General features: G+C 48.6%; 9 protein-coding genes across 9 annotated transcripts; 4 read left to right on the top strand and 5 right to left on the bottom strand.

The window, feature by feature from the left end:
* Window positions 1–3,837: 3,837 nt before the first annotated feature.
* COCSADRAFT_100747 (uncharacterized protein) lies at window positions 3,838–4,065 on the top strand (the record flags this gene model as incomplete). Its single annotated transcript, XM_007706611.1, has 1 exon — window positions 3,838–4,065. A coding segment is annotated over one exon (228 nt), but the record flags the coding sequence as incomplete, so codon positions are not given.
* Window positions 4,066–4,476: 411 nt separating this feature from the next.
* On the top strand, window positions 4,477–4,683 carry COCSADRAFT_67117 (uncharacterized protein; the record flags this gene model as incomplete). Its single annotated transcript, XM_007706612.1, has 1 exon — window positions 4,477–4,683. A coding segment is annotated over one exon (207 nt), but the record flags the coding sequence as incomplete, so codon positions are not given.
* Window positions 4,684–5,502: 819 nt separating this feature from the next.
* Window positions 5,503–7,426, bottom strand: COCSADRAFT_347613 (uncharacterized protein; the record flags this gene model as incomplete). Its single annotated transcript, XM_007706613.1, has 3 exons — window positions 6,638–7,426; window positions 6,338–6,583; window positions 5,503–6,260 (listed from the first exon to the last, which is right to left on the bottom strand). The coding sequence occupies exons 1-3, from the start codon at window positions 7,359–7,361 to the stop codon at window positions 5,503–5,505; spliced, it is 1,728 nt and encodes a 575-aa protein (XP_007704803.1). The 5' UTR covers window positions 7,362–7,426.
* Window positions 7,427–7,465: 39 nt separating this feature from the next.
* On the bottom strand, window positions 7,466–9,464 carry COCSADRAFT_127458 (uncharacterized protein). The gene is made up of 3 exons (XM_007706614.1): window positions 8,764–9,464; window positions 8,104–8,708; window positions 7,466–8,049 (listed from the first exon to the last, which is right to left on the bottom strand). Exons 1-3 carry the CDS (start codon window positions 9,252–9,254, stop codon window positions 7,907–7,909), a joined length of 1,239 nt encoding a protein of 412 aa, XP_007704804.1. The 5' UTR covers window positions 9,255–9,464; the 3' UTR covers window positions 7,466–7,906.
* A 631-nt stretch (window positions 9,465–10,095) lies between these two features.
* Window positions 10,096–12,857, top strand: COCSADRAFT_347621 (uncharacterized protein). The gene has a single exon (XM_007706615.1). It carries the CDS (start codon window positions 10,423–10,425, stop codon window positions 12,514–12,516), a length of 2,094 nt encoding a protein of 697 aa, XP_007704805.1. The 5' UTR covers window positions 10,096–10,422; the 3' UTR covers window positions 12,517–12,857.
* Window positions 12,858–12,949: 92 nt separating this feature from the next.
* On the bottom strand, window positions 12,950–15,910 carry COCSADRAFT_185044 (uncharacterized protein). Its single transcript, XM_007706616.1, has 2 exons — window positions 15,563–15,910; window positions 12,950–15,494 (listed from the first exon to the last, which is right to left on the bottom strand). The coding sequence occupies exons 1-2, from the start codon at window positions 15,707–15,709 to the stop codon at window positions 13,353–13,355; spliced, it is 2,289 nt and encodes a 762-aa protein (XP_007704806.1). The 5' UTR covers window positions 15,710–15,910; the 3' UTR covers window positions 12,950–13,352.
* A 774-nt stretch (window positions 15,911–16,684) lies between these two features.
* Window positions 16,685–16,981, top strand: COCSADRAFT_49412 (uncharacterized protein; the record flags this gene model as incomplete). Its single annotated transcript, XM_007706351.1, has 1 exon — window positions 16,685–16,981. A coding segment is annotated over one exon (297 nt), but the record flags the coding sequence as incomplete, so codon positions are not given.
* Window positions 16,982–17,511: 530 nt separating this feature from the next.
* COCSADRAFT_41000 (uncharacterized protein) lies at window positions 17,512–17,939 on the bottom strand. The gene has a single exon (XM_007706347.1). It carries the CDS (start codon window positions 17,893–17,895, stop codon window positions 17,590–17,592), a length of 306 nt encoding a protein of 101 aa, XP_007704537.1. The 5' UTR covers window positions 17,896–17,939; the 3' UTR covers window positions 17,512–17,589.
* Window positions 17,940–18,546: 607 nt separating this feature from the next.
* On the bottom strand, window positions 18,547–19,806 carry COCSADRAFT_41001 (uncharacterized protein). Its single transcript, XM_007706348.1, has one exon. The coding sequence runs from the start codon at window positions 19,674–19,676 to the stop codon at window positions 18,564–18,566; it is 1,113 nt and encodes a 370-aa protein (XP_007704538.1). The 5' UTR covers window positions 19,677–19,806; the 3' UTR covers window positions 18,547–18,563.
* Window positions 19,807–22,248: the final 2,442 nt, after the last annotated feature.

Consider the following 22,248-nt stretch of genomic DNA (forward strand, 5'->3'; position numbering starts at 1 on the left):
CTTAGCGAGGATGTTAAGCTTATCAGGGTGGTTAAAGTTTATATTTTGCTTAACGTTGTTAGGTAGCTCTATTACTACATAGGCCTAAAGATTATTACTAGAGTAGTAAGGGTTAGTAGTTACTCTAGAGCGCGTTAAACTAATAATCTTACGTTTGTGGTGTAACGGCGCAGGCAAGACTACTCGGATCAGTATCGGCGGTAGTGTCACTCAGAGGCATATGGGAGTGCGTGGGACATCAAACGAGCCTTAATTCGAATAGACACCTATAGGCCTTGTACGAAAGGATATCAAAAGTCTACAGAGCTAGCTACAGGGAGTGTCTCCTTATATACTTATCTTAGTCGGATCCGAATCGGATCCGACCTCACAACGAGTGGTTGATGAAGAGGGCGGCGAGTACTACCTCCGATCCGGCTCTGGGATTGGTCCGATACATGGCGAAGTTGTAACATCGTTACATGTAGCACAGTAGGCTGAGTTATTATTTAAGTAGCTAGTATAAATAGTAAAGTAACTAGATCTAAATAGTCTATTTTCTATATATATATGTAGTAGAATAATAAATAGGGCTAATAGAATAGAGAGGTGTTTCCTAGCGTACGAAGTTTAGGGAAGGATTCGTAGACACTAGTTACTACAGAAATAGTTAAGGTACAGCCGTAAGAGACGATCCAAAAGGCTAGAGATAGGTAACCTAGCATACAAAGAGCGGTATAATAAAGAGTTTAACCAGAGCTATATAGAATAGCTATAAGGCTGAGCGGCTGAGAAGTAGTACAGCCCCGCAGCCACCAGCCGCTTAGCGAGGCAGCCTAGTTAGTTAACTAACGTCAAGAATTAGCGAGCTGGCCACCCCACCAAACCTAACCCAACTCTCTACACAACTACCATAATACCATAATAATAACGCTCTATACAGACTTCTTATAAACGTAGAATAAGTCTTATTATAGCCTCCTACTATAGTAATCTAAAACAGTCTCTCCGCGCTCTTGCGATAGCTTTTAATATACTAAGATCCACACTTTAGACGCGCGTCTATAGTACCCAGCCATAATTAGAGATACGACCTACTAACTATAAGCTATTGCCTATTAAAGAGTAGTCTCTTATACAGTAGATTCTAGACCTAGATTAGCAAGGCTTTCCACCCTAAATCATCAACGTACGATAGATAGTAGACGCGTTACTTACTGCGCGTAGCTAAGATCCACCTCCACAACCTATTAGCAAGAAATAGGTACCGCGCTTTATCTAAGGCTAGCCAGAGCGTTAGACAAAGTAGATAAGAAGATTTAATAGGTAGCGCATTTAGTATAAGGATCCTACTATAATCGCAGAGTAGTTTAAGTTAGTAGAGGAAACGCGCTAGATATATAGCGTTCTAGACCAAGATATCTATAACGTCGACGAGACTAGATTCGCGATAGGCGTTACTACAACGTTAAAAGTTATAACTAGTTATTACACGCGTAGGTGCGATAAAATCTCCTTTTTATTATATCTACTATCTACTATCTTTATTTATTTATTTATAGTATATAGCTATTGCTTTTTCTTATTAAGGTAGTGCATCCTTATTACCGTTACAGTGGCTTATTACTTCAGCTTAGCTAAAGTCGTTGCTTCTATAGCCTTATATAGCCTGCGACACTAGTTCTAAAAGAGTTAGTTAGGTAGTCGTTATACAGCCAGGCAATCGCGAGTGGGTAACAGTAGTCAAGTCGTTAATACGTCTAGCTAGTCTCTACCACCATTCATGATCCTATCCAGTGAGGCCCACCAGAGTAGCTGGTATCAAGGCCTCCCACCAAACTAGACTATCGCAGTATCAGACAGTGGCAGGATAACTAATCATATTGGCGTAGAGTGGGTGAAGCACTTCAGTCAGTATACGGCGGCCCGTACAACTGGAGTCTATCGACTTCTTATTCTAGACGGCTATAGCAGCCAGGCTACGCCAGATTTTGATCAATGCTGCGCAGAGAACAAGATTATCACTTTCTGTATGCCGTTATATACCTCCCATCTCCTCCAGCCTCTAGATGTGAGCTACTACTCTCCTATTAAGCGCGCGTACGAACGTCAGGTTAAAGAGCTCGCCCGCCACGGCATCTGCCACGTTAACAAGGTAGACTTCCTTACAGCCTATACGCGGATCCAGCCGACCGTATTTGTGCAGCAGAATATCCAACCAGGCTTTCAGGCGACGGGTCTTGTCCCTTCTTGTTCAGATCGTGTTTTATCGCCGCGAACTATCGTCTAGACGCTGTCTCTACCACAGATAATCACGAATAATAACGTTGAAGCGCAGATGGAAAAACCACATACAGTAGAGCTGCTTCAGCAGCAAGTAAATTATCTCCAAGAGCCACTGTGCCGGTAGCCAGAGAACCCAACAAGTGTTACTATACGCCAGCTTGCTAAGAGCGCTCAGCTTGTAATGCAATCAGCAACGATACTCGCAGAGAAAAATAAGAAGTTACGTACAGAAAATCAGCGCTAACGACAAAAATAGAATCATTAGCGTCAATATATTGCTTCTAGTAGAGTGCTCCAGGTAGAGCAGGTTCAGCAGCTCACTACAGAGGCAGAAAGGGTAGTTGTAGAGCCTGAGCAGAGTGAGAGCAGTCAGCGACGCCAACGTGCACGTTCAAGGGCATATAAAAACTCAGTGTCGAGCTAGATAGTAAATTGTATTTTTTTTTAAGTTTTGTTTAACCATTCTTATAGAAACGTAGCAATGTTTATCATGCGTATAGACTTTCTAGCTGTGAGACGTTAAAGTGCCCTGTTACACGGGGTCTACACGGGGTAGGGGTATACTTGCCTAGTCTCGGTCGGGGTTAGGGCGAGACGGTATGATGAAGTAAACCGTGCGGTAGTTGTCTGGCGATTCGGGTGGGAAAGAGTTATAGGAGTTAACCGTTGGTAAGATAGACAAACCAATTCTATTATAGGATAGAATAACTAAGTATCAATCTATGTAAGAGAAGAACTTATGAGAGTTGACCATAACGAGTGTAATAATGAGATCCAACACATTCTTATACCCATTGCTTCCAGTCCTGTCCTCACTCCTTCCTGCTGGAGTCACTGACTTCAGTCCCCACCTGTGAGACCAGTCACGTGATCTCTGCCACGCGGAGATCATTACCTTTCGACGTGGTTGCCCGATGGTCTCCTACTATGCAGCCTTTGTCAGGAGATCCTTCAGCTGTTACTTGTGACATACCCCTTGTCCGTCTCGCTACAGTGTGCGTCTCGCTACGCAGTGCGAGATCTTACTAGACCTGTTTTATAGTTATACAACTATGGGCTGTGATCGCGAGCTAGCCGTCTTAGAGCTAGCGCATGTTAGATTTTTATGATTGGTGGAACTTAGCAAGGGGGTCCTAGACCGACAGGGGCCTTTTTAAATCGTCGCTTGCACAAAGGGTGAGTGCGGTTTTGCAACTTACTGTAGTGCTAATGAATAGTAGATAGAGAAGAAGCGTGCTAAGATAGTAAGTAAGGGCTTTGACTTGGATAATAAGCTATGTAAAGAAGGGGGCCAAAGAAGACATATGGGCTAAGGAGACCAAGACGTAGCATAGAAAGTGTAAAGTTAGATTAGTGTTAGTAGCCCTTTCGGTTCGGCCGCCGGGCGTAAATAAATTGTGTGTGTGTGTGTGTGTGTGTAGTGTTAATGGCAGGTCACTACTACCACTCATTATCTGGCCAGCTTCAACCTATAGAGGTAATTGGACTACCTTTCCAATCCCTGGCTAGCATTATGGACACTCCGAGAACGGATACAATAACTTAAAGATCAGCCTAGAGTAGCTTACCCGTGTATTTGATCCTCAAACAAGTAAACGAGCGGATAGAAAGCTACGGGTCCTAATTTGCGATAGCTTTAGAACGCACGAGACCTTAGAAATCCTAGAATATTACTTCGCGAATAATATTATTATATGCCGCCTACTATCTTATATATCACACAAACTACAGCCTTATGACGTTAAAGTTTTTAGCCCTCTTAAGATAGCATATCGTGAAGAGGTAGAACGGCTCTATTAAGGAGGGCTAGAAACTATTAGCAAGGTGCACTTTACCTCTATATATAAGCCTACTAGAGAAACAGTAATAACTAGAAGGAACATCACTACCGCATGGGCCGTAAGTGGTTTGTTCCTATTTAACCTCGAGAGAGTCCTTCAAAAGATGCCAGAACCGCCCTCTAAGATAGCTACTCTAGACGTGCTTACTTATCTATAAAACTAATAAGCAGTATAAGTACCTATAACTTCTATAACCCCTATAACACTAGTAACGATAGAGGCTATAATATCTCTATATAATTTAATTAAATATAATACGTATACACGGGATAAGTAGAGTATATAATGCCTGCAGAAGTACGTACAAAAGCTCGCGAGTGCAGCGTAAATATCCATTATAAAATAGACACTCCTTTAAGATTAAAATGCATTCTTAACAAATGCTAATAAGGAGGCTAACGTTCGGCGATTAACTAGGTCTCTTATCTTAGGGAAGGCGAAGGTAATAAGCTTTAAGGACCTTAAAGAGGCACGAGCTAAGCGTGCTAAGAAAGAGGAGAAAGCGTTAGTTACTAAGGTTCCTAAGAAAAGAGGACGTAAGTCTAAGACCTCTGCTAAAGTACTAGTAGAAGAGGTAATTAAGGTAGTAGTTGCGAATCTACAAGGAGAAGGTGAAGAGGCTGACGCTCTAGTGCGAGCTAACAGCATGCCTAGGCTGCGTTAGCTAGAGATAGGGCTATTATAGAATGCACCTGTTATAAAAATATATTAGTTAATAGTTATATTAGTAGTTACGGAGTTTAGGTCTATGCTGTTAGGCTAATAAGGCGTTATTATAATGCATAGGAGACTGTTATTATAAAGGCAAAGCTGATAACTACGTGATCTTTAACTTACTAATAGGATTCTAGAGCTTATACAGCCACAGGGCTTCGAAGCCATAAGCTTAGCCTAGAGAAAATTACGCCGTAAGCGGTCCTATACTAGCTATATGCGGAAGCTGCTCGCTAGGGAAGTACCAATAGGGGTGGCAACCACGCATGAATATGAGCGCTATACCGCACTAAGGTCTAGGGTTAGCCCTTCAGCATAGCTAAAGGTTTTCTTAGTATACACAACTTCATTCGTTAGTATAGGGGTGCAATAGAGCTTGACAGAGGCTATCTGTAGCGGTGTTATTACCTATCTCTAGAAAAGGTGTCTTTTGCGCATCAGCGCGGATGCAATAATAATAGCGTAATTTTTATAAGGAGAGGTGTCTACACCTATAGAAGAAGGTAAAAAACATGACCTCTTTATGACATAGTATGAAAATAACGCGTATACGGAAATATCGTTTTCTGAAGATAAGGTACCCCTCTTTTCTTGCGGCATGGGGGGATTTGCGCGACCCAGGGAGGGACATTATATCACTAACATACAAAAATCCAACTAACTCCGCATCTACCCCACCCCTCTATGCCTTATCCTCGCCCTTCCTCGCCCTCTCCTCCTCCCCCAACCAATCCCACACGCCCTCCAACCCCGTAAACTCGACAAACCCACCTTCCCTCCACGCATCCCCATGCACCTTCCTCCCCATCTCCTCCCCCATCCCCCTCATCACCCCCCTCCCCCACCGACAATACACCCACCCCCTCGTAACAACCCTCTCCCTATACCCCTCCCCGCCGTACTCTTCCTCTTCAAACACCACATCCCTCCCGGTACTTCCCCCATCTTCCCAGCCACCCTTCCGAAACGCCACAACACCGCGGAACACAATAATCTGCGTAAGTGCCTGATCCGCCTTGCTGCGTCGCAGCTCGGCTTTCGATAGAGTGGCGCGCCGGGCTTGTTCGGCGGGGGTAAGCACGGAAGATGGATTGTGCGGGCATGACTGCTGCATCTGCGTGACGTTTGTGCAGTGCATGCGAGAGGGGATGAAGGTGTCTTCTTTGAAAGAGGGAGTGAAGCGATAGAATGTGTGCGGGTCTAGACGCATGTGTAGGGAGAGGAGGGCGGCGCGGGTGGTGAGGGTTAGTAAGGCGGGGATGAGGGATGGGAGGGTGGAGAGGGGAGAGGGGTGCAGGAGGGAGAGGAGAGGGGTGAGGTGCGTGGTTAGTGCTGCGAGGATGGTTTGGATGTGCGCGGTGAAGGAGGTAGGGTGGAGGGTGGTGGCGTCGTGGGTGAGGTGGCGGAGGGTCTGGGAGAAACGGTAGTGACGGGTGAATCCTGTTTATGGAGAAATTAGCATAGAGTATTACGTCGTTGCTGAAGTGGTAAAGTGGGAAGGGGAGAGAAAAACTTACCATCCTCATCTTTCAATTCTCGCTCAAGAGCACTGAAAGCATCCTTATCTTCCTCGCCGAATCCAAAACACACATTCTCAAATACCTGCTCTACAAGCACGTTTCCGATGACTCCACATACAAGCGCCTGTCTCTTCTCCTCGTTAAGAAACAAGTTGTGCCATCCCCACTGGCCTGCCGGCCCGCCACTCGCAACGCAATGCACCACCTTGACCGTCTGTGGCGTCATTTGCGCGTAGATTGAAGCTGGAAGAATACCGTCAGGCGCGGGGATATGGACCTCGCCGCTGAAGAACTCACGGCTGAAGCCCTGGATCAGACATACAAGATGCGTGAGTGCATCTCGGATTTCAGCGTCGCGCATGGCGTATTCTGGCTCGTGGAGGTCGGCGCAGATGGCAGATTTAGAGCCCAGTTCGCGGGCACAGAGATTAGAATCTGTGCTCCATTTTTGACTCGATGACATGCCAGACCAGCCCGGTGGTGTTGTTGACGCAGGTGTCGTGTCGGTTTTGGAACAGCGTGTCTGCGGTGTTGGTTGAGTGGTAGGAGGGAGAGGAAGAGGAGGTGAAGCAGTTTGTTCTGGACCAATGGTGTTTGTAGCATCATTCACTCCTGGGAATTTCCCCGCGGACTCGCTAGAGAGAGATGGTTGCTGTTGAAGAGCAGCACGTTCTTTTTGTAACTTCTCCGCTTGCTCTGTCAACAGTCTTGCCTTGGTTCTCAACTCTGCTGCTCTGAGTCGAGACTCAGGAGTGCCTGGTTCGAGACGCGAGGAGCCAAGTGTTTGAGCCAGTGATTTGCCAGTTCCAGAAGATGGAGGAGTGCTCGCGACTGTCTCTGTTATCGTCATAGTGCTGGATCCGCCGTATCTTGCACTTGAAGGCGTACTGCTGCTATCCGACTTGGATCCCCGGTCATCATCACTTAGTATATCGCGCATGCCCTTGTGCTTGTGCATTATGTTTTGTGATCGTTGGGCTGGCGAGCTAAACGGCCAGATGTTGTGGAGGAAACTGGTCATTGGGTTGAAGGCCGCGACAGAGTAGAAGTAATTAGCGATATATGTCAGTTGAGCAGGAGATGCGCACGATTCTTTTGGCAAAGCGCGTACGCTGTATTTTGTTGCTCTTGTGTATGTGTTGTATGATTGCTTTATCTGTCGGTGTTTGGCCGCATGCGGCAGGCTATTGAAATCTGCGCCGGAAAGGGCGTTATGCTTGTCCTATGGAAAACAAAGGAATTTCAGGACGCCGCCCTCGCCCAAGTGCTATTTGTACAAAGAAAATTCAACTACCGAGATATCTTTTTTTTTGGGGGGGGGGGGGATAGGAAAAACAATATGTAGGAGACGCCAGCTTTACCTCGTGAAGAAGACAAAAATGATGACCAAATGGTACAGTAAAACAACGCGTTCTATACCTGGTGACCCCGATACTCGTACGCCGCCATCGCCCCTTAATAGAAAGAAAGTGCTTGCTACGCTATGCTATGTTAAGAGTATATACATTACACAAAGGAAACGCTAGATGATGGTAATGAACAAAGAAATTGCAATTGCTTTTTTGACTACTTTTGAGGGGTCCAATTCTTGTAGAGACAGGAGCATAGCGTGCCCGCATCCTGGGCCTTGAGGCCAACACTGTCACCTGATGAACTCTTGCAGGATGGCACACCCTCACCACCAGCCACAGCTTGTTCGATGCGCACAGCTAAACACAATGTTAGTATGTGGAAATAGAAGTCAGACAATAGATCACACTTACCAAATGGCCATTGGACGTTCGGGGTGTTTTTGACAGCGATTGTGTCATCAGGATAAGTGCGGAGCATCTTGGTGTATAGGAACGCCTGTATGTTTGTTGCGCTGTAATCACACTCGAAATCACCCTTGCTGTCCCCAAGGGTACCGGTCATGTTTACAGTTTTTGAGCGAGAAATCTGAAACCGGTAGCGCTCCGTCTCTTGTCCTACATCCAACAGCTCAAGGTTTTCGTTCTGAAAGGTCGTATCAAATGTATCATCATGCCCTTTGGATGAGATTTTGTACGATCCCGAGGAACCGGCGATTTCCCAGTTGAGAATGGTAAGAGCCTTTTGCGGATCCGCGTAGTAGTCTTTGTTTGGGGTGCATGTCCAGGTGTTTTGGTTGGCGGTGCACTCTGGTGTGACAGTGTCGAGGAAGACGGCAAGTGAGTAAGCGCCAACGGGGAAGTTGGGAGGGACAGAGGGCCGTGGGGCTGCCGGGGATGGAGCGGGTGGTTTGTCGGTTCCGGTGGGGGAGTCGGCGCCATTGTTTTGGTTGTGATTGTTGGTGCCGGACGCGCTGCCTGCCGATTGAGAACCGTTTGCTGTATTTTGGGATGCGCTACTGTGTAGTGCGTTAGTAAGTGTTGCTTTTTAATGATGAAATGCGGGTGACTGACCCAGCGTGCTTCTTCAAGCCCACTGATAGGCCAACGGCCAAAGCCACGATCAGCACTATCAAGATAGCAACGACCAAGGCAAGCTTCTTCCGTCCCCAGGCAAGTATGCCCCTCCGTCTTTGCCTTACGTGACCAAACTTCTCATCCTCTCTGTCGCTCCAAACACTGACACTGAGATTGCTCCCATTGTTGGCTCGATCCTCATTGGGCGTGTTTAATCTGCTGCCAGTCAAGGCGGAAAAAACGCCTCCCTTCTTCCTCTCATTCTTGTGAACATGCAGCACGGGGCCTACATGCTGATGCGATGGGTCGTTGCAAAATGTGCTCTCGGTGGTGACGTTGATCTTGGCTGTGTTGGCCGGTGACTTTGTGAGCTTGTTGTCGAGGATGACGGAGAGTCGCTGGCCAGCGGGAGTTGAGATGCGCTTTGCTGGCCGGTCATCGTCAATGGGGAAATGTGAGTTTGCGCGACTGGAGCGGAAGAAATTCATCGCATGGGAATGGTGGATACGTGTGTACGAAGGCTATGGCGAGTGATCCGAAGGCCGGGCTTTTGGTCGAGGTGAGATTAACGGCCGGAGCGGCTGGTTGGAGCGACGGCTGCCCCTTGGACTTCCTTGCCACTATGTATTTCACTATATACCGGGGGCATAGGTGTGCGGATGACAGGCAAGGCGGGTGAAGAGAGGTGGGTAGAGGTGAGCCAGGAGATGCTTGGGCATGGGAGAAGGGCGTTGTCTCGGCTAGAAGGGTGGATTCCGTCGAAAGCTTAACCGGGCTAACAATAGTGGACTTGACCGCGAAAGGACTCGAAACAGATGAGCCCTGCACTCCATCACGCACTAAGGACCGTTGGAGTATCGAGGACGGCCATGTGTGGTTAGATCCTCAAGTCATGGCTTGTTCAATGACGGGGATGGCCTCTAGTGGAGCCGCACGGCTCTGCCTCGGGAACGGGTGGTTGTGCATCACAGGTGACTCTAAGTATATTGAAGGTTAGTGACAGCGGCCGGCCTGAACGTGAAGACCAAAAGCCATCCAGCCTTCCTCGGCCCAGACGTGCAGCTGTCACAGCGGAAGACGCAGCTGCTCGTGGATATCACATGCTGAATTTACTTGGTCGGCGGCTAGAATGTTTGTTGTCGTGGTTCGGCAGGGATTGAACCAAAAAGGGGGGGCGGAGCACAGAGAGAGTAAGTCAGTAAGTAGCACGACTCGCTAAATCTCGCGTTCCTGCATGTGAGCAAGGAACACGCCTGCCGGTGGGGCTGCCAAGACATGCAACTCTGACCTCGACCTTATCCTTCACCCTCACTCACCAACACCACGCGTCTTTTGCATGTTGCGACTGTAATGCGCCACTGCCAGCGATATGTAGTACACGCTTTGAAGACACCATCCATCACTGCTCACTCTCACCGCGTGCTGTGTCTCTGCGCTCTTCTGCTGACTGTTGTAGACGCACCTGCCAGCTTCCCATGACGTTTGCATTTGACCCACCTCCCTACCTTTTCACCCTGTTGACCTCACCCATACCCCGCTAAACTTTTCCACTCCCGCCATTCTTCAACTTACAGCCAGCCACCAGCACCCAACAGCTACTGTGAAACCTGTTCACGGCAGTCGACACATTCACGTCAACTTGAGACTGCCACAATCATGACTCCTGGCCGCGTTGTGGTACCATTGAAACCTGGTTGTTCCGACGGCGATCCCTTGCACGTTCCAACCTCAGGCACGCACACCCAAATTGATCCTCCTACATTATACCTTGAGAAGATCGGTCAATTATGGATGGAGCAGCGCGGAAGTGCCCAGTCGGGAGTGCATTACATTCTCGAAGCTCTTCCCGCAGGCTACACCATGTGGCAGAGGCCACGGCCTTCAGATCCCAAATGCTTCGACAAGTATCTGTTCGGACACCCCAGTCATAAGAAATTCGACTCTCCCAACCGATTTTTTCCCCACTTCGAATATCTCATGCACAATGGCGGCAACAGCATAGGGTGTCCCTGTACTGTCTGTCGCGGCGGCTCAGGCCTTCCCCGCGCTATGTCCAACAGCTCCCGCCCCAGAAGTTCTGCTAGCTCATCTAATGTTTCAGCTTCTGCATCTCTTCAGAGCCGACCCAGCAGCACCCACCGCGTCCAACCAACTCCCGCCATGGTTATAATCTCTCGCCCCACAAGCCAAGGAAGACCCAAGAAGCTGAGCCCGGGTCACGATTTGACCAGGACCGACCAAGATGGTACACCCGACGTCTATCGGAACCTAGTTGAAAAGCTCCGAAGCCACAAATGCATTGATCAGCTCATTGAAGAGCCTTTGAGTCCTGATTGGCGAGCGGAACAGGAAAGCATCCCGAAGCTACTGCAGACTCTCAAATCTCAAGAGCAATGGATTCCGCGCAAAGGAGACATTGTCATGTTCATCCGCCATCTGGCTGATGGAGTTACGGTTACGAGACATGCCATCACTAACGAGCTGTGCTTGTGTCACGAGCAGACGGATGAGTTCCTCGATGTCCCACACTGGGAGGCTGGTCTAGTAACAGAGGTGGCCCAAACGCCGACTACTGACCTCTTAGACCCAACCAAGAACTCGAACGGGTCGTGCTCTGACATGAGAGTAGAGCTCATTCCCAATCCAAATAATCCGGACAAGTCTTTGTCAAAGCGGTACAAGTACATCTCATTGCGCCAAAGCCGTCCTTTCTTTCTTTGGAAAGAGCTTCTGCATCATGTAGATCAAGACCTTTGGCACCCAAGTATCAAGAATGCTTTGGCTTTGACTTCGACAATCTCGCTTGTAGGAAAACATCGCTTTCGAGGAGCATGGCCAGAAGCGACGATATACTGCCACGGCATCTTTGTCGGCTCAGAGATGCTTGCTGTGGGTGATACCGTCCGTCTTCTTCCAACCAAGTCTGATCAGGCTGTCTGCACCGATATCATGAGCATCAAATCCATCCGGCTAAAATGGTCAAATTTGGACAAGGCCTCGACCAATGACTACGATGAAGGACGGCCCTTCAACTCGGCAATTTGGTTGTATGGTACCGCCTACACGAGCGATGCTTCTAGGTCAGACAAACGATGGGTATCTAATGCTCGGATCCCCAGAGCAGCCGGAGACTATGGGAATTTCTATCCTCTTCATCCGCCAGACAAGGAGCTCGCCATCCCCTACGCTCGTGTTGCTGGTCGCTTGTACGAGCGTAATGCCATGGCGCACCTTCTTGGGTATGATTCTCATGATACAACACTCAGCCTCGATCTCGGTCGACAGGCTTTGATTGACGCGCGTGCATTTTCTCGAAGAAACGACGAACGCATCGCACAAACTGCCGATGCTACGTGGTACTGGGGTGATGATCGAGCCGAGGCATTGGGGCTCCGTACTATCAACGGGTTAGATGTTTCTAGGTTCAACCTAGAACACAATGTTAAGGCGCTCCGCAAACAATACCGCATTCTCGATGCAGCGAACGCGAACGATAATGAGAGCGAGGATGTGAAGCCCAGTCTGGACAACGTGTTGGGTGGTCGATTACAGCGTTTCATGGCACCTACACTGCCAGTCCGGGCGGCCAAGTCAAGAGAATCTGGCCAGGACAAAAATGATAGCAAGAAGCGGAGCCGTATTGCAGATCTAGAAGATGACTCCGAAGACGAGATCCGGCAGCACACACAGGTCGTCAACAACCGGGTGCCTCTGGTCAAAAAGGCAAGAGTAATGGTCGTTATTGACTGAACAGAAGTATTTCCAAGCCGGGTATTATACACTCTACAGGCATCATCATGGATCTAGGAGCCAGGAAGATCCCTGTTGCGGAAGGGGATTCGATGTAGCATTTCCCCAGCATCGCTGATCACGCACGCACGTGTTTCGAGGAAATCTCTCCGATGTGGAGAAGAGACACTAAGTGTTTATATGATTAGCTAGCGGGATGCCCATGGTATCACTGCATGTGCTTCTATTTGAAGCTAGTTACACTTATTAAAAATACATGTAACTTTAAAAAAAAGGGAGTCAGGGGCTAGGTCCTGGTAGCAACAGACATAGATTTAAAAAACTCTTCTCATATTTGTGGAAAGCGCTCTGATGTATCCTTGAATCGTATGCTAACTCCATGGCAAGGGCATCACGGGAAAGATATCAATAGAAGCGAGCTTGAAGACCACAATCTGCACATCGAAGTATATGGCCATGTATACATATGTATATATATACCCGCATACGTATCTATATAATGTATATACCCTGGGTATCGATTTGATCGATTTCTCCCCTCCATCCCTCCGCATATCTGGTAATCTTCTCGCATATAATCATCACGCCATACCCATACCCATTCATTCGCAGTCTCCTGATATGAACGAGAGACGCAAGGAGAAACCCCTTGTAAAAAAAAGGAAGAAGAAAACGCCGGTTATAATGCAAGTCTATCGTGATGTGATGCCGTTGCGTGAGTCGCCAGAATGCACGAACAAAAAACGTGGCTAAAAAATGTGTATAAAGGGTCATGAAACGATTTGCGATCGTTGAGCGAAACAAAGGAGAAAACAAAAAAAAGAAGCCAAAAAAAATTATTTCTCAGCATCAACCAATGCATCGCCGAGGGCTTCGGCGTCGTAGTCTTGTACTACGACCTTTGCAGGAGTTTCAGGTGCGTCACCGAAAACGCCCCAAATAGGACCGGTCTGATTGACGCCGCTGGCCCTCGCCTTGGCCTTGTCTTTGGTCTTCTTGGAGCTCTCGGATCCTTCCTTGGAGGAACCAGTGTCAGCACTCGATTGCGTTTGCTGGCTCAAGACGGATGGGGGGCGAGTAGCAGACTCGGATGGAGGAGCGGGGGTAGCGCCCCATTTGCCAAAGACCCAGCCGCCTACTTTCTGGGTGATGCCAGGGCTGGTGGTGGGCTGGTGGCCATCGCTCTTGCGGGGGCCGCGCTTCTGGTTTGCAATGCTCAGCATGGTGCGGCTGAGCATGCTGCCATCGGTTGCCTTGCTCGACAAGGTGCCGTACGCGGTAGCGCCCCACGCAACTTCTGGTCCGACGGATCCAGCAAGACCAACGCCTGCAAAACGTGGAGAAGAGTACATGAGCTGCGAGGGTCGTGACTGTAGCGTATGGATATCCATGCCAGATATTGAAATGAGGGATGAGTGCGAGGCGTGGCGATGTAGTGACGGACGCATCGCGGAAATGGGCGACACAAGCTCGTCAGGCTCAAACTCTGCAGAGTTGGCGATAGACGGTTCGGCTGTTGACAAAGCAGCCTCCTCACACTCCTCGGGTATCGCGGCTTGAGGCTCGGTCTGCATAGCGGGCGAAAGGGAGAAACTATCGTTTGTAAATGAGTTTGCGGGGCTGACAGCCGAGATGACGGCGCTGGCGGGGCTGCTCTTGGTAGTAAAGGAAATGGGTGTGCTGGAACTGCGCATGTTGGACAGGCTCGGAGGCATGAGACCACGAGACTTGCGACGCGAGTGCCTGATGACGTTCTTGCCTTGGTCGAGCGTGCCCGAGCGTCTTCGACCGAGAGACGGCACAACGTCATGATCTGAGCTGTAGTCATTCGATTTGGAAGAGCCGAACATGGGAGAGCAAATGGAGTCTGGAGGGCTGGTTGGGCGTGACGAGTCGTATGCCTCGCTAAAGACACGATCGTACATGGATCCGCGGCGCGAGTCGGAGACAGGCGAGCCCGCAAATGAGCCTGGGCCCAGTGTGGAGGCTTGAGACCATCGATGCGAGTTGGGCACTGTGACAGCAGTCTGGTTCAGGATGGCAGCGGTGGAGGAGCGCTCGAGCGTCGGCGGTGGGTCGAAGTGAGTGGGAGTCAGAGTAAATCGCTTCTTCTTGGACCTGCCCCGGGCCGGTCCCTTTGATGGATTCCTGGGCGTCTTTGGGCCATGGAAGTGGTGGTGTATGTGCAGTTCTTGACTAAGTGATTCCTGTTCCATTTCGAGTTCCTTTTGTAGCGTTGGGCTTGTGATTTCTCCGGATTGCGAGGGCGACGTGGGCTGGTGGTCCCTGAGCTGGTCTCGGAGACGCTCCACCTCTTCGTTTGAGTTGCCGAGCATTTCGCGTAGTTCCATGATACCGTGTTGTAGATTTGCGTTGTCAAGTAGAATGTCCTTTACGAAGTGAGAGACGACACCGTTGCCGCCCTTGTCGTGGCCTGCCTTTGCCTTGAGCCGGGTTGCAGCAGAGTTGAGTTCGCTTTCGACGGCCATGCGGCGTTCCATGCGGGCGACGACCTCATGGTGTCGCTGGCGCTCGGCTCGGGATTCCTTTTCGATACGGTCAATCTGGTCCTGGAGGTCTCCAATGGTGCGCTCGGCCGCCTTCCATCGCTGGATGGCAGTCCGCTCGTCGACGAGTTTGGCATCGAGGCTGCGCTGAAGCTGAGACTGTTCCTTTTCGAGATCAATCAGCTGTTTCTCGAGCAACTGGGTTCGTGCAGCCAGGGAGCCGAGGCGCCCGATTTCGTCTTCGGTCGATCGCAGCGTGTCCTCGAGGGCCTGGATGTGGGCGTCGGACTCGGCAACGGTGTTGTTCAAGTGCTCGAGCTGGTCGAGGAGGTCGCGGTTGGTCTTGATGGACTGGGCATTCTGAGTCTCGAGCAGCCTCTTGTCCCGCTCGAGATTCTCAATCGTGGCAATCATTTCTCTGCGCTCGCGCTCCGAGTCGGCTACATAGGCCTCGTGGCGGACTAGGAGAGCCTGCAGGGCAAAAGTTAGCGGCAGGCGCGGGCAGTGGCCAGTGATGGCAAGTTGACGGGCGCACATACTTGGCCGAGTTGAGCAGCCTTGGAAACGTCTCTTTCTAAACCTTCGAGCAGGCGACCGTTGTAAGCCAGGAAAGCACAATCATGGTTTCCGCAGCAGCAGCGAGGCGGGCCTGGAATGCCACTTAAGCCAAGGCCGACGGCGTCCATGGATGCGACCCCTCCTCTCTCTGTCTGGCGTAAACACGGGCGCTGGTTATCAATACTGTTTGGTTAATAATAGTAAAGCCGGTGCAATGGATGTTGTTGGCGGCGCCACTCAAGTCCCGGGAGATTTGGCCTGCCGGGAAGAGTGGAGAGCAATAAAGGGGGAGCGAGGAAAAAAAGAACAAAAGTTATGGATAGGGAATGGATGAGCCGTCGAGGCACGGCGCGTGGTGTTATTGTGTTCCTGACTGACTATCGGCAGCGGGCCACCACTCCCCACTAGCCCAGGTGTCCCTGCCAGCACAGCAATTCCCCGCCCAACGCCAGCCACCGCCTTTTGCGCCCGCCGTCTGCCTCCCACTCGCCGCAATGCTGCCAGAGACATGTGTAGGCGGCGCACACGCCCACGCACCCACCATGGCCACTCTTGCGCCCCTCGCGATCCGCCTGGTGTCGTGAAACCGCATCATCATCGTCATCATGCTCGCAATAGGCAGCCCGACACCGCCAATGCCGCTAACGCGACCCCCCTAGCACCAGCGCCGCTCCCCTGCACAAACTCTGAGATTGCCGGCGCCAATGCTACTCCCAATAACCTCGCAGAATTAGACCCAAAACAAACATGCTGCCTCTTGGCGGCTGCCCCTTCAACACAGAACACGACTGAGACATGCGACAGAGGGCGAGCAATGCAACGTCTCGAGGGCAGATAAAGGTAGGTAGATAGTTAGGTAGGCAGGCAGGCCATGTGAGTTGGAACGAGAACAAAGTTGCATCTCATCTCATCTTTGACCGTCTCTTCCGTCTCAACACCACGCGACCAATGAGATGGCGTTTCTGCGGGCCTCACCGAAACTTGCCAAAAGCAGACTACCCACCAATCCGGCCTTCAATGCGCTCCAACAGGTGCGCGAAAAAGCAGGGTCTGCCACTGTCAGGGCGCGGCCCTATCAGCACCCCACCCCGCCATCACCAAAGCCAGAACAACTTGCCCAGAACCCTTCGCTCCCATCTATCAACCTCGTCCACCATCTCCGTGAGGCTCGACCTGTAGTACGCTACACGGTATATGCTAGCCTAGGACTTATGGCAACTGTCGAGTCTACCTTTTGGTTTCACGTTCTGCGGGCCAAGTTCTTTCCCCGAGCCACCCAAGCAGACCGGCAGCAAGATGATGAACTGCTGGACAGGCTCAAGAGCGCCATGGCAGGCTTCCGACAAGTGTGGATGGGCAACTATCAAAGATATTATGGAGCCCATCTACGGGGTCTGGGCTATGGAGGGTTGGACAGCCTATAAGACCCTGACAGCTTGTCAGCCTGATGCGTCCATGACAACTTGACATGTGTGATTCAAAGCAAGTGCGGTACGGTTGAATGTTCGGCGCGTGTAGGTACGCGTTGATAGAGCACGTGTCAAACTGTCATATGAAAACCTTAGCACATACGCTTTGTATTATACTAGGTACTCCTTCTCCATTGAGATTCCACTATAGCCAGGGATGTCATTCAAAGAACCCGAAACAGACCGTTCAAACAAAAAAGATTAAAACACACCGTAACAAACAACAGCCCTTTACGCACACGACCAACCTCCCAATCTAGCCCACCACCACATACACCCACATCATTCCCGCTCGAACACCTCAGACCTACTTACCCGCCCCACGCACCATGCAGCAGCCCCTCCCGCCCCAAATTCCCAAACTCAGCGCCCTGTATCTCTCACCGCCTTGTCCTAAACAGGCATAGCCTGCCGGCAGATTCCTTCTTGACGTGTAACCAGCCGCCAAGGCCCGACAGCCAAAGAGACACCGAACACGCACACGCACCTTTTCCCGTTATCCGCTGACCCACTCCGCCGTACGGTTACGTGGAGTCATACTACGAGTACAAGCTTGTTTCAGAACAGCATGGCATATGCGCGTGACGACATTTTGTGCGGATGACGAGGCGAGTGAGGCGTGGTGAGCTGGGAGGCTGCGATGAAACGTACGTATGGCGACGTGGTGTGTGGGGTTGGGGGTTGTTCGAGAACGTTTGGGTGGGTACGACGGGAGAGGGAGGATTGGTGAGAGCGGAGGCGAGGTATGATGGCGAGGCGATGGTGACTGTCTGTCTTGGAATCTGGGAGGGTATGCTGAAGCACTTTTGAATTTCATCACGCAGTGCATTCCGTAAATACAGCATTACTGTGTTTTGTGAAGAATGGATTCGAGTGCCTTGTAGACACCTCAAGCTACTTTTTCTTATAACTACGTATTGTAGCCAAGAGGTACCTAACATGCTTGATAGAACGAATACTGTACCTCACCTGGTATTCCCAGAAAGCAAGCCTATAGTCAATCACCGCAATTTATATCCATCTATCCTTTGAGATGAAGAGCAAACCGCCAAACTTCTCCGACATATCCACGAAGTGGATCTTAATCAATCATAAGCTGGACCTATGTTTAGGCATTCTGGTGACTGTCACGTGACTATACGCTAGCTGAGTGGCATGAAACAAATATTCATAACTAGCGCTTTGAGCAAAATATATCGTTGTTCAAGTTTTATGCATAAATAAACCATCTCTTATACTAATATCTCCTGCTATTATGAATCGCCCGACCATCCAGCTCTCTTACAGGATTGTGATCTGCTGATTATCCTTGAGTGGTAGAGGTCATAGTCAATCTACTCACAATGAAGAGGTAGCTGCTGCTGCTATAGAGATCAAATACATACCAGGACATGATATCGAGGCGTGGAGGCTTCGTTTTCCGTGTCGAGACGCCATGCGTGCTTCTGTACAAACACGTCTACAGTATTCCAAGTATACGAATAGTTCACACGTGTTCCGAGATTCACTGCATTCAGTTCCCTCTTCCTCTTCCTCCTCTCCTAGGAGGGCTTCTAACTGGCTTGAGTTTTGCACATACAAAACCGTCCTCGTCCAACATCCATTTCTCGCGATCAATGAGCTCAGTTGGTGTTCGCATCTGTTCGTCTCTCGCAAGTTTATCGGCGCCTTTATTCAGGAGCAAGTTGAAGAGATCGGGGCTGAAGCGGCAGTCATACTGAAAGGAGCTATGGACGTAGTAGTGAGCGCAGGACCAGGAATCGTGCAATGGTGTTGATCCTGCCTGATCTTGGGCGTTGATATCGGCACCATGCTCAAGAAGAAAGTGTATAATCGCAAGCCTTTGGGCTATCTGGGGGTCGTGTGGACGTGACAAGTTGCCAACCAAATGCAAAGCCGTTTTCCCGTTTGACGTGACGGCGCAAACGTCCACGCCATGGTCAACCACATACTTCACGAGGTCGAGGTTGCCGGCGCGTGCCGCATTATGGAGTACTGTTCGTCCGTCTGAAGTAGTGGCCTGCACATTCGCACCATGCGCGAAAAGAAGTTCGATGAGCTTCTCGTGCTGTTCCCGATCTTCGATACATGTATCGTTCTTCCTCGGATCTGTTGCGAGTAGAAGTGGTGTCCATTGCTTTTCACTGGTAGTCGCATCAACCGTGGCCCCTTTCGATAGAAGAAACTCTGCGACATCTGGGCGCCGGTATCTGCAGGCCATATGAAGCGGCGTAAAGCCGTCACGATCTTCTGCAGAAACTTGTGCACCGAACTTGAACAGTAGCTCCGCAAAGCAACGATTGCCGGCGAAATGTAGAGATGTATCCAGGTTAGCGTCTTTAGCAGTTGCTTTTGCTCCTGCAGTAAGGAATGCTTCGGCGAGACTTATATCGTGTTGCTGCTCATAAACAAGGCCGAATAGTGGTGTACGGCCATTATCGGCACGCGCCTTCTCGAGTTGCAGCCCATTACTTAGAAGAAGAAGAATCTCATCTCTAGGGGATGACAGACCATCTTCAAGCAAAGTCCAGAACACATTCAGTCCTGGGACTGGCCTATGCTGGGACAGCCATCCCTCTGGCTCCTCCCAATTTACATCCGCACCAGCTGTGATAAGGCTTTGCATAATACGCAATCGCCTCCCAGGTCGACTGATATCCCATCGACATCGGTCAATACAATCATCCTCGCGCGCTGCGCTTACAAGTGCAGAACTCAAACAAGATCGGTTCTCTGAGTCCAAATCTGCCACAATCCTTGTAACATGCACCAAGGCGAGTTTAACTGCCTCATCGTGCCAGCACAGTGCCGCTCGATCCAACGCCGTAATCCAACCCTCCAGTTTCGGTGCGTCGGAAAAGTCATGTTGTCCCAGCTTCTCCGCAATCGCGCGCATACAATCTACGCGATTCAGAGATGCAGCCAAATGAAGAGCGCTGCACGGCGTCTTAATTCCGAAATCCATTAGCGCTTTCAGCGCATGATGGGCACCAAGCCATGCGGCCCCATTGATAGCATCAACAGGATGTATTGAATTTGGTTCGATGTCTTCCAGTAAGGCTGCATCTGCTCCAGCAGACAGTAGTATGCGAACAGTATCTCCATGGTCTCCGTGGATTGCGAGTTGAAGCGGTGTACAATTGCATTTGCTGCGAGCATTGACGTCTACACTAGATGCAATATGAGACATGACCTGGGCATTGTCGCCCTTGTACGCAGCTTTAAAAAAGGGCAGATCGAGATCGTGTAGCGGCCACGGCTCAACAGCATGTGGATTGTAGCTTCCGATGGTGTCTTCCGGGAACGTTTCAACCATGCTGCTGTGCCTTGATAGCAAAGAGGGGAGTGGCTTGTTGCTGTTTGGCTGCCAAGGCTGCAGCTTGAGAGAAAATGGGAATTACAAGCTTAGCAGTACGTAGCTAGCTTCAAATTTTTTCTAGTACCCAGTAATGGCCACAATGTGCTCTTTGCAGTTACTCTCGGAGTGCCCGACAATCGAAAAGTTTTTTTTGTATTTGCTGGGCTTGAAAGATCAAACAGCCTATTACACTGTTACACCGCAATATATGGAGATTTCTAACATCTTACACTTAACTACCCAATTGGGACTTACGTGAGGCATGGTGTTCTAGGAAGACACATACTGTACATGCAGAAGTTGCACTAGATGGGTACTTTCTTATATATGCATATCACAACAAAATAGAGCTCTAATTGAACAGCACCTCCATTTTCCATTACAACCTAAATAAGTTTGAATGCAATGCAAAGCAGAAATGCTTTACCCGAGAAAGGTATGTGAAGCGTAGACACAACCGCATAACGGAACAGGCCTCTATGGCTTCCTGTTTTATTCGTATAGCTCCCTTGCTCTCAATCGATTGGTGTAACTGAAAAAAAAAATAGACCAAGTGCACTATCTCACTAAGATAAGCCACTTTTGCTACGTCAACAGTGCTACAATATTACAGGGGGGTGACAAAAAAAAAACGTAGTTAAAAAAGTAATAGTTTTTAAAAGATGATAACTCAGCTTATAGAGCACCTATACTTAAACGGGTTAGTCCATTGAAAACTAGATATCAAGTAGTTTATAATGACTATATTACGTAATGCTTAGTAAGCTTATTCCTGGCTACAAAACATGCTAAAGTTCGAGAAGTAATTTTTCTAGATTCTAACTAAATATTTCGCGCTGCTATTTTTAGATCCTATATACTAACAAGTGCTATATATAGTTAGATTAGTGAGATATATAACATATATTAAGATAGAGACATATTATCTATTAATTTTTTGTGATATAGAAATACTTTATTTTAAAACAAGATTTTTTCAATTATCTTCTAGCTACTAACTAATACTTTGTATACCAGCCTCGTGCTTCTACTACTCTAGTATATCAGTTTTCTATAGATAAGATACAATTATCTATATCTCTTTGTAGAATATTAGCCCACTCTTGTTTAATTGCGCTAATAAAAGTATTTATACTCTCATCTATAGAGCCAACGCCAAGAGACCTACTAGGTAGCTTAGTAAGCCGGTCCTTAAGTAAGCTCCATACGTTTTCTATTAGGTTAAGATCTGGGCTATATAGCGGATGCTTAAAAAGTCTAATATAGTTACGCTGAAACCACTCTAGAACGTTCTTAGCTATATAGATCTTAGCGTTATCTTGCTAAAAACTCCAGCCTAAATAGTTTTAAATTAGCTCTACAATTTAACATACTTAGGTAGAAATGTATTATTAAATATTAAAAGAAAAATACAAATATATATTTAAAATATATATATTAAACTTACCTCTCTTTATTTTTGGTTTTATATAGGGTATTAGACACCGCCTAATATAGTAGTGAGAGCGATAAGAAATAGTAGATTTTAGTGTTTTTATTACTACTATATGTTACACGGGGTGGGGTGCTTATACTTCTCTAAACTCGATCCGGGTTAGGGCGAGCAGGGTAGGTGAATAGCTCCGTAAGGTAGTTGTCTGGCAATACAGTAGAGTGGCGTACTTATAAGATAGATAACAATAGATTTAACAATTTCTAATCTATATTAAATAGATTAATAAGTATTAATCTTATAAAGTTAAGTAACTAGTAAGAAAGTATAATTTAAGTTAACTACAATAAGAGTAAATAATAAAATCTATCTATCCTTATATTCTCGTTACTTCTAGTTCTAACATCT

The sequence above is a fragment of the Bipolaris sorokiniana genome (assembly GCF_000338995.1).
Source record: "Bipolaris sorokiniana ND90Pr unplaced genomic scaffold COCSAscaffold_16, whole genome shotgun sequence".
Taxonomy (NCBI): domain Eukaryota; kingdom Fungi; phylum Ascomycota; class Dothideomycetes; order Pleosporales; family Pleosporaceae; genus Bipolaris; species Bipolaris sorokiniana.